At 40.2% G+C, this 11,815-nt stretch overlaps 1 protein-coding gene across 1 annotated transcript in view; it reads left to right on the forward strand.

Annotated features, from left to right (window-relative positions):
* The window catches only part of USH2A (Usher syndrome 2A (autosomal recessive, mild)), a 442,266-nt gene that overhangs the window by 99,169 nt on the left and 331,282 nt on the right, over nt 1-11,815 (forward strand). Inside the window, 4 exon segments of the mRNA XM_006761291.2 lie at nt 1,864-2,022; nt 6,207-6,701; nt 7,533-7,802; nt 9,407-9,576. Of these exon segments, the coding sequence (XP_006761354.1) occupies nt 1,864-2,022; nt 6,207-6,701; nt 7,533-7,802; nt 9,407-9,576 (1,094 nt within the window).

Here is an 11,815-nt window from a genome sequence, read left to right on the forward strand (position 1 = left end):
TGGCAAAGAGAAAGTTACCGAAAGAAGTGTACTGCGAATCTGAAAGTAACGATGAAGAGTTTTATTTTGGCACCTTGAATACTGACTCTGACGTAGAAAGTGATAACGTTTGTAGTGATTCTACTAGTAGTGACGTAGTTCCAAAAAAGAATTAATAAATCTTGTTTATCCTTCATAATCTTGCATGTTCTGTATCACTGCTCTTTCAATGGAAATTAATTCCGACCAGGACGACACCCACGTCCAAATTTAATACGACCGCAAAGGGTTAAAGCTCGTGGCACCAAGACTGATGGATGCGGCCACAGCATCATGCCTTCCGACCTTGAAGGAGCGTCTGGCACATGCAGAGGCCGTTCCTGGCAATTTTGATGAATGAATATGTGCTCATTTTCTCAGAAATCTACTTTCAGCACAGAAAGGATGGGCTCAAGTTATCGCCTGCCCAGCATTTCATATTTATTCCCCAGAGGGTGAGGCCATCTAAACATTCTGGTCTATGAAAATGCTCACGTAAATGCCAAACAGGCACTATTCACTCACACCGAAACCTGGACGAGATAGTGGAGAGGTGGTCCTAACTTATAGTCAACTTTAAATATTCAGCGGAGCCCTGTGTGTGTATCAGTGTGTGTGTGTGTGTGTGTGTGTGTGTGTGTGTGTATTGCCAAGGAAGTTTTCGTGGAATGTGAGTTACGTTCAGTACCCTTTGACCTGGGACTGAAGCATCTCTCTCTTGCAGTCATCCTGAAAGTATTTCACTGTCTTCGAAAATGGTCTGAAGGTCAGTGCTGATTGCTTTAACCCTGCAATCTGGTGAGCCCCTGATAACATGCAGAGTTTTAGATGTAGTTACAAATAATCACTAAAAAAAAAAATATTAAATTGCCATGGCTGGCAAGGCTCTCAGAGAGTGCTGTAAATGAGACAGTTTGTGATCTTTGTGATTCTGCTGCAAGCAACAGGGTTTAGAGCCCTAAATTAAAACTCGCTGCAACATCAAATGTCCTGTCAGTGTTCAGCCAATCAAAGTGACCTTATCAATTACGGCGAATCCATGAATTTGAAAATATCAGGTATTTAGAAATAATTCTCTTTTCATGTGTCCTTTTGAGATTGTTACTACTCTTGTCCTCTATCTTAATAGGCATACGGACAGTTAGACTTTTCATAGAACAATGCAAAGTCCAAAGGAGAAACAAAGACTTAAAGGGGAAGAGTGAGAGTGTATCTCGCTTGAATGTTTTTCTATAACACTCTGACATCAGTATGCTCTACCATCCCGGCACCCCTAACAGGTGCTGGCGTATCCACATGGTACATTCAGATTGTTTCCTGCTAATGTTTGGGCTGTTTAGCATTCATAACATCCATCGCTATTTGTATGACCAACTATTATCCTTTCCTTACACTGTGCTCTGTGAAGCAAGATGAGGCATTTTGCTTAATGCGATGGAAAACGTCCTTTTCAGAAACCTCAACATCATGCTTCTTCAATTTCAAGTGTCAGTGGATCTTATTTATGTCATCATTTAAATTAATTAAATAGAAAATGAGTGTTGATGCATTCTTGGATAGTTCCTCAAAAAAGTGCTTACTGTAAAATGTTGGGGTTTCCCCCTCAATTATATTTCTGTTAAGCCGCACTGACCAACAGATCTGTACTATGCTTACAGATACAATGCTTTGTTTTAGAAATTCATGATCTGTACCCTTTGTTTATTAATGTCTTGGTCAACCACGTGTCTTCTTGATGAAGTAATCCTGGGACAGAAAGACCTCTTTGGTGTGTCTCTTCCTTCAGTGTACTTGTGTGCTTATTGATCGCCTTTGCTAATAAATGCTCTCCCCACTGTCATTTAGCTCCGTCCCAGCAACCTCCACCCAGAGGACAAGTTCAAAGTTCTTCGGCCATCCATCTCTCCTGGAGCCCACCGGATCCTCCCAGTGCCCCCTGGCTTACTTACCGTTTATTCAGGGACGGGTCTGAAATCTACACAACTGAAGATCAATACCCGTACGGTGAGTGTAAAGATTCCGCGATGGAAAGATCCACTATTCTGAGGGTTGATACATTAGTTAGGTTCTTTGACGTTGATGATAAATGTGGTTTCCTCTTTCTAGAAAACTGTTTTAAGCAGAGAGAATTATACACCTCACTAGTAAAGAAATGCAATAAATGAGATGCTTCATATTTGCTAAGCCCTTAATGCTTACCAAACTCTCACAGATGAAAAGAAAAAAGGCCAGCCAGCATTGATAAGGATGAGAAAGAGCTAGAACCAGACTAACTGCTGGCATATCTGTGTGGGCTCATGGGTACAACTGTTCATGCAGGATAAGTTGTTAAAGTAAATGCAAAACCTTATCCTTTGCATACTGTTTGACTCAGCAAATTTATTTTAGGAAATTCGTCTTCAACAAATAGTCATCAGTGGACTCAACATCACAAAATACGTTCAAACCTCCATTCTCTAATAGCAAAATATTGGAAAATTCAGACATTCAAAAATCTTTCAATAAATTATGGTACATGGCATACATGACTCCTGATACATTGTGAAGCAAATTGTAGGATATGATTGCCTTTAAAAAAAAATCTTAGTTTACATATTAATGAATGGAAAATGTTCAAGATGTAGTGTTTAAGGTAATTAAGTGGTTTTTAAAAATAATCTATGAGTTATGTTTTAATTCAAAAGTATATAAAATGACTGAAAGACTTACCACAAACTGATGTTTAGTTTTCTCTGGGTGTAAGGATTAGAGAAAATGTATCAAATATTTCTATAATATGAATTCAATTTTTAAAATCCTCAGGTTAAAAGTGGATGGAACACAACATGATCTTAAATTGAAAGAGGAGTATGTGAACAAACCGTAAACACTGTCTTTGCGTCTCTAACTTGTGTGATGATTTCAAAGGAGCTTTGGAAATCAAGCTGTGGAGACACATGGTCTTTAGAAAATACTCACTCAATGTTTGAGATACAGTTTCCCTAAAGACACAATGAAGAAACAGAAAATGTTTGTTCCTTCCTTCCAGTTCTATCTTCTCTGATATTTGCTCCTGGTCTTATTTAGCTACAAGTCAGTTTAAGAAACTAGTTTAAGAAACACAGGAGCCCTGGCTGGTGTAGTTCAATTGGTCGGGCCTTGTCCCATGTACCTACAGGTTGCTGGTTCGATTCCTGATCAGGACACACGCCCAGGTTGTACGCTCTAACCCTGGTGGGAGGCATGCAGGAGGCAGCCAAGCAATGTTTCTCTCACATCAATGTTTCTCTCTCCCTCTCCCTTTCTCTCTCTCTCTCAAATCAATAAAAAAATACTTTTAAAAAATAAACATGGCAACAGGATGGCAACTCATGTTGTTCTCTTGCTTTAATGCCCAATTTTCCAAAGTCTAGGTTAACGTGTACAATTAGTTAGAAAAGTCTACAGAGCAATGAAGAAATTCTATAGTTCCATAATCTTCCTCAGAATGATCACGAGGGTGCCTTCTTTTAACACGTTGATTGGCTTTAAAAGTTTTGCATAGCGTATGGTTTTATTCCGTATATAGTACCACGGGTTACATGTCACACCTAATTCTGAGTGACTTGCACCTGCATTATAACGGCCGGACTTTCTGATAACTCTTGTCTGTTCAGCACTCCAAGCCTTCTTGGAAGTTAATGGGAACCTGAGCTTCACGATGCAGATTGCAGAGGGAAGCGAACATCTGTCTACATCTGCCACACTGGCAGAGCATCCTGATATCCTGCTACTAGAATGTTTGTTTTCTTCCAAATATCAGCATGACCCAGGTGTCCTGAAACTTAAACTTTTTTGATAGGGGAGGAGGGAGTCACAGAAATATTGAAAGTGGTTTTGAAGATGACAGTACCGCTGCTTGAGCTATTGCTGAAGTGGTGAATTAGGGTCACCCAGTTTCCCATACAGCTTCATTCAGTAATGATATTAAACTTCGCTTACAGCATTCTGTCCAGAGGCATATTTTTCACCATAAAATATTGTGATGTGTTTTATAGAACACTGCATTTGAGTAAAACACTCTGGCTCTTTTCCATGATTGCACTATTATAGTAGAATCCAAATAACAGTTTCTTACATAATAAATGTGTGCTCATTCACTAATCAGACATTTATATAATCCTATTATACAAGGTATTCTTTCCTAAAACCTTATTTTTTTCATTAAAAAAATGCCACTTCTGGCATTTCTTGACAGCCACTATAATTAATGATGGGACAATTATCTGCATGATGGCATTTGAACAGTAAGAACAATTGGTTAGGGCTGTCAGAACTTTGTATCACTTAACGATATTCTCGTGTTTATTATTCCGTTCCCAGTGTGTGGCTAGCATGTGTAATATGAAAAGGAAACAGTACTTATATTCAGTCAGATGAACACAGATCTTTGGGTTAAATGAAGGAATTTGGAATTACAGGTGCAGAGTCATTGAACTTTTCAAAGAAAATTAATAATCTCTTCCAAGCAAGTTTGAACATTTGGTTGAGACCATTGTAGAATTCCTTGTTGGAATAAGACTTTTCCTAGCTGCCCTGTTACACTGTGGGGTCACTAGTTTCCAACCTAAGGTCATGACAGCTGGTATATTACTACTTTTAGAGCCTGCAGGTCATTGCTTATTAGTAATAGCATGCTAATAATAGTGGGATAGTTTTAAAGTTTCTGAATTAACTTTTAAAAGATAAGGTAAGGTATAGTCAGTGGTTTCCCTAAATAAAAATTCACTCATGTGCATACCTGTGAGCTTTCATAAGTGGAAGAGAGAGGTGTAGAAGTCAAGTTAGCATGTTGGTAATTATACATAATTAGCACCTAATATCACCTCCCTGCAGCCCCAGTCTGGGTTGCACATGGGTATTTTCTGTGTCATAGATGTGGCAAGAAAAGCTATTGCAGGATATTGCACTCTTTTAATAGTATTGACATTTTTAGGCTGGCTAGTACATCGCATTAGTTTTTCCAACTTTGGTTTGAAACTGAAGGAGAACTAGGCTTAAGAATCAGGGTGATGGAAATTTAAAATAAAAATCATCTTTATTACAATAAAAGCCAGATTGGAGAATATACCTTCTGTGCTGAAGAAAGACAAAAGACTCAATGGGCTGATGGGAGCATGCTTTGCCTCTCCCTTCCCTCCCCTCCAGTTCACAATCTGTTAAATCATTTCTCATTTGGAATGGGTAGGGAGCTAGTCCTTAAATGTTACTCTAGGTAAACGCTTCCACGGGGAAACTAGAACATGATTACTTTGACAATAATGGAAAGTTTAGAGTTTCAGACAATGATGTATCTTAGTGAAACCTAGGTTTTCATGTCCACCTTTAATATCACATAATTTATTATTCCAGACTGCATCAGAGGATCAAAGCAACAAGTGATAAGATGGTTCCTCTGAGAAAAACAAACAGAAAATATAGGGAAGGGATATGAACACAAAAAGAGAATAAAGAACAATTGTTTCTTTAGGGCTGTTAATATTATTGCCTAGAAAAATAAATCAGTGTATATGGAAAATTACCCATTCATTCATATACTCATTCGGTAAACCTTTATTCAGTGCTCACGCCAGACCAGGAACTGTATGAGCCACTAGAAACACAAAGATGAAAAGGATAGTTCTCATGATTGAGAGGGGAGATGGAGAAGTAAAGCAAAATTACTCCGTGGCTTCTGTGCCCTGATTGGACCAGTGCAGTACTCAACATATTTTCATGCGGAACTTGCAGTGACATATATGAAGAACGGCAGCTTTACCCTTCATTCAGATGTTCACTGTCTTCGTCCGTCCAGGCTACAATTAAAGAGAAATGCCACAGTCCAGGTGGCTTATAAACAGCAGAAATGTATTACTTGAGGCTCTCCAGGCCAGAGGTCCAAGGTCAGGGTGCCAGCATGGTCAGGGTCTGGTGTGTCTATCTCACATGGATGTTTCTCTCTGTCTCTCCCCCTCCGTCCACTCTCTCTAAAACCCAATGGGAGAATATCCCTGTGTGAGGATGAGCCAAACAACAACAAAACCTTCTGGTGCCCAACTGTTCTTCATACAGAGTGGATTGGTATAGCTCCTGTCATTAAGTCATATAACAGGAGAACCAGTAGAAATGATTTCCTCGCCAGTTTTGCGGAATGTAACTATTTTCTTCTCATTTTCTTCTTTTAATTTCAGACATCCAGGACTTCTTAGACACGGCCCTGTCGCCATATACCTCCTATTCCTATTCCGTCGAGACCTCCAGTGTGCAGGGTTCCACGAGGAGTGCAGCTGTCGCCTACAGGACAAGGCCGGGGGTCCCAGAGGGAACCTTGAACTTAAGTTATGTCATCCCTGTTGGCTCGGACTCGGTGACGCTTACCTGGACAGCAGCCTCCAGTCGCGCTGGCCCCATAGAGAAGTATCTCCTGTCCTGCGCTCCCTTCGATGACACCCAGCCCTGCGTTCCCCATGAAGGTGGCGGAACCACGGCGACCATCTGGAATCTGCTTCCCTTCACCAAGTACCGCTTTTCCGTGCAGGCCTGTACCAGTGGGGGCTGTTTACACAGCTCGCCCGTAACCGTGACCACAGCCCAGGCTCCTCCTGGAGGGCTGGGTCCCCCTGCGGTGCTGGCTATCAGTTCCACGAAACTGCGTGTAGAGTGGGCTCCGCCAATGGAACCGAATGGTAGGAACTCCAGGCCTAGATTTCACTTTCTTGGGCCAGTCCTGAGTGAGAATCTAAGGAATTTGGAATTGTGCAAGAGAGTCTGGCAATCCCATGCGTTTTTTTATAACTGCACGATAGAATAATTGAGAAATAATCTCTAACAATGTAAGATACTATTTGTCCTGGTTAGTAGAACGAGTGTATTTCTTTAATCTAATAATAAATTCCATTCATTTAAATTGCCCCTTAAAAGGCTGATATTATCTTTGCTCTTAATGACATCTGCCACAACACAAATTATGTTTCTAATTTAAAACTCACTTACAAAATGCATTATATTTGACTGTGTCACAGAGTTAGGGCACCCTTAAGCAGTAAATTTTCTCTTTTAGGCCTAAAAAAGGATATAAAGTAATACAAAAAATATGTATATAGGCTAGCTGACTCCATTAAGTTAATTTTTGTGTTCATACAATTGAACCCTGTTATATAGGCCAGACATACTTTCATAGATTTTTAGTAATTTAATATCACATACATATTATGGCAAAACCTTTTTTCTCTTAGACTTTTAAAATTACTTTATAAAGCTAGGTGGAAATCAACTATCATATTCTAATATTTATAGGCCTTGTGTTAAACAGATAGCCAAATTAAAATCTCCAATTTGAAATATATAAATTGAAGTATGCTGATAAAATTTCCATAAAGAAAAAGCTATCCTTAGTAGAAATTATAACCATTCACCCTGAAAAATGTTATAGTTTTTAACTGATTTAACTCCACTCTACCCCCCAAATAGTCTGTTTGTCTGATGAGTCATCTTGGCTTACTGTTTTTCTTTTCTAGGAATAATTGCAAGGTATGAACTCTACATGCGAAGATTGAGATCTGACGGAGAATCCGCGTCAGCAGAAAGTCGGGTGTTTGAGAGCAGCAGCTGGCTCAGTCCTCGCCCGTTGGCAGAGTCGGCCAGTGAAAATGCGTTGAAACCCCCTCCAGCAGCCACAACCATCCCTGGCTTGGAGCCTTACACCACATATGAGTTTAGAGTCTGGGCTGGGAATATGGCCGGCAGCGTCTCCTCCCCCTGGGCCTCAGGACAGACAGGAGAATCAGGTGAAGGTCAAGCTCGGAATTCTACTTTTAAAACTCCTGAATGAAAATATTGCCTCCAATTAAAGTCCACAGCACTAGAGTAAGAATTATCAACTTACACAAGCCAAGGGAAAGCGCTGGTTACATGGATAACTCAAAGTCATAAAGAACTTGAAACGTTTTAGGGGGGAAATGCTTTAGTTACTATTTCAAGGGGAGGGGGGAAATGACTTAACTAAAGTAGTAGCCTTTTGGGAATGTTTGCAAAGTAGCAGTTGGTTTCCAGTCCTGAAGCGGGCTGGCCATACATTCAATGCAGGAGATCCCCATTTCAGACCTCACAACTCTGCTTCCGTTCTGTTTCTCTTTCCAAAGCAAATAGTTGAGCTACTAGATGGCACCAAATGACAGAATCCTGGATTTCAGAATTTGTAATTCACGAGTGTGCTTGAATGAGTAGTTGGCAATACGGAAAAGAAGGAGGGTGAAAAATCTTTTTAGCCCTAAACGGTTTGGCTCAGTGGATAGAGCGTCGGCCTGTGGACTCAAGGGTCCCAGGCTCAATTCCGGTCAAGGGCATGTACCTTGGTTGTGGGCACATACCCAGTGGGGAGTGTGCAGGAGGAATCTGATCAATGTTTCTCTCTCATCAATGTTTCTAACTCTCTATCCCTCTCCCTTCCTCTCTGTAAAAAATCAATAAAATATATTTTTTTAAAAATCTTTTTAAATTTTTTAAAGAAACCTTTCCTAAGGCAAATGAGATATTTTATTTCTCCACTTTACTCTTTACATGAAAAACACTTCACATGTTATGTGTCTTTAACAAAATAAAAAAAAAAACACACTTCTGCTATGCTTTGAATTAATTCATGATAGCCGAAGAAACCCGAGTCCTGATTTAACGTGGACCCTGTTAGGACTGTGGAGACTAAAGGGTAGCTGTAGGTTGATGTCCAAGGGAATCATTTCATGAATAAAATGTGCATTGTGCCAGCCATCTTGGACAAATAACAGTGCCAAGATAGCACAGGTGATGAGCCATGGCGTTCAGGAAGGGGAAAGTCAAGGTCAGAAATGAAAAGTAATGGGTGAAGCCGCATCACCGGACCCTCGTAATCTTATGGGTCACTGGCTAATGAAAGTGTGATGAGGTCCTTTGATAATACACCTTTGGTTAGCACATTTAAAATCCGCATTAAGATCTCAAGGATGGCAAGGGGAGAATGTATGTGTGTATGTACCCTGCATGTTTCAATCAAGATTTATTGAACACGTTCTTCTTTTTTTTTTTTTTCAAATACTTTATAAGACCTATGGTTTCCCACCTAATTATCTACTAGTTTGCTTTATGAACACAGTCAACCTCCTAGATTATTTTTATTTTATAAATGGAAAACATCTTTGCTGGTAATATGAAATTGGAGGACATCCTTGCAGATAACAGGTAAAAATGAATAGTTTTTATATGCAGCAGTATACTCTTTGATTTTTAACAACCGGAATATTATGTATAAAAAACAAACAGGGTATTTCAGAAACTTGAATGAACGTCGGGACTCAGTTTGGAAAGCCTGTGAGTGTAGCGTTCATGGTTTCACTGTTGTCATTGTTGCCCTTGACAGAGCCTATATCCATGGCCCCTCCCTCAGTCTCCCCCCTCTCACCACACTCTCTCAACGTGTCCTGGGAGAAGCCGGCCGATAATGTTACGCGAGGAGATGTTGTGGGATATGAGATCAATATGATTTCTGAACAGTCACCTCAACAACCTGCTCCGGTGGCGTTTTCACAGGTATTATTATTTTCACACAGTGTACTTTCACAATTGAATTATATAATCAGTTTGACATTTTCTGAGTTCACAGAATTTTTCTTTAGACATTGCTTAAATGGGCATTTATTCCCTAATGTAATGTGACATGTACAAAGCTCTTCTATTTATGTACCTTATGTTTTCTAATATAAGCATATTTTAAAACTAAGTTTGTATAATTCTGTTTAATGAAATCTATTTTTCTCACTAAATATCTATCCTTACAAGTTTTGTCAGAAGCTGACTTTCAGTAGCTATGTACTATCATAGTATTTGGGCATACAATAATTTTTTTAATCAGTGCAAAATCAGTTGATACTAGTATTGTATAAATTATTTTGGAAATATAAATAACATTAATAAGAACATTTAATGTGCATTTTGCATATTTCTCTTTCATTGGAAAACAATCTGAGGAGTGGAATTTCTCACAGCTCATAGTAACGGTTATGATATTCAAAGTTCAGGGTGGATATTGACCTGTTGCCTTGTATTTCCTTCTCCAGCTAGTGGTAATGAGAATCATAATCATTGCTGACAGTTACTGGGTCTTTACTATGTACCTGGTCTAATTCATTGGATAGATGTACGCATATAAACAAGCTTAGGGGATAGGAGGCTCACGTTAGCCCACAGTTTATGGTTGTGCCAGGGTACAATCCATTTGATCAACAGGAGAGTGGCCAATGACAGATACGGGCTAGTGTCTACTGGACAGGTAACTGCATACTTGGCCGTGTAGCCCCTCTACCTGCAGACAGAGATGCTCTTTGAAAGGGATTAATGTGACAACAAGGTCTTTTCATGTGATGCCTCTCCCATTAGTTTACCCACATTCCTCTCCCCCAGACTTCCTGGTACCTCATCTTCCAGTCTTTTTGCTTTGATGTCAGGACCCATACAACCAAGCCACCATCATATGTTCCAGGTGTCGCTACCTCGGCCCCTTCCCTTTGCACACAGAGTGGAGGACCAGGTACACTGCCTGAGGATCTGCCCATGGAGAGGATATCTTCTTGCTGCTGGTTTTCAGGACCATCCCTACAGGTGGCTACAGAGCAGCCTTCATCCATTTTGACTTGCAACCACATACTAAGACAACCCGCTTATGAACCAAACCACATTTTTCTACTCTCTCAGCTTGTAGGAGACCTCCAAGGAGTCCTGGGTATGAGCTGAGATTGAGTCACCAGAATGATGGATGACATGGGGGGCTGGACTACCTGCTTGCCCAGCATGTTGTGCCTTATGTCCATTTCCCGATACCACTTCCATTTGATGATGAATTTCTGTCAGGAGCACCCGACCTTAAGACTTGGCATGTCCCACGAAGCTCATGAGGAGTAGCTTTGGCTGCATGGCCAGTTCTCTTTTTCCGAGGCCCAATAGCATGCTAGCAGCTCTAGCAAATGGTATGTGGTTTCCATCCTGTGATAAGTCTTTGCTCCACACCCTAGGTGTCCACCTTGTGATTCTCTTATTCTGGCCTTGCTACAAGGGTCTCCTAGCGCCGTCTCCCACTCCAATCACCTCTGGTAGCACAGCATCTGCGAGGCTTCATGTCCCAAGTAGTTGATTGGTCTGTCTGCTTGGAACAAACCCGGGTCCTGCCCTCCTCTGGGTGCTGGCGGCCTCCCCGTGACTTGGCACCGTGGTCGGAACAGCATTCCCAGACCTGAGGTGTGCTCTCCCAGAACATGAGAGAATACAGAAGACACATACACCTTAACATATTTTATACTAAAAACAATTTTGTTTTCCAAAAATCTACATCAATAATACCAGGTTGTTCTAAACAGGATACATTTTTATAGCAATGTGAAGTAAGTTTTACCTATTTTTTAGTTGTATTTTATTTAGAAAATTTTAAGTCATGTGGCAAAAACAATAAAAGTTATATCCTCAATAACCATTTATAATGAGAGAGAGAAAGGATTAATAATTCAGTGTCTGTTGTTTTCCTGATTTCTAAATGTAATTGCAATGATATGGTTCCACAGTTTTAAATTATTCCCCGATTTCTAGATACTTTGAAATCACCTTTATTTCTGAAACCGTATGTAAACGATGTAATTTAAATTCTAGCCCTTACTGGTGTGGCTCAATGGATAGAGCATCGGCCCACAGACTGAAGGATCCTGGGTTTGATTCCAGTCAAGAGCATGCACCTTGGTTGTAGGCTGAATTCCCAGTAGGGTGTTTCTCATCAGTTTTTCTA

Source organism: Myotis davidii, unplaced genomic scaffold (assembly GCF_000327345.1).
Source record: "Myotis davidii unplaced genomic scaffold, ASM32734v1 scaffold174, whole genome shotgun sequence".
Lineage (NCBI taxonomy): Eukaryota > Metazoa > Chordata > Mammalia > Chiroptera > Vespertilionidae > Myotis > Myotis davidii.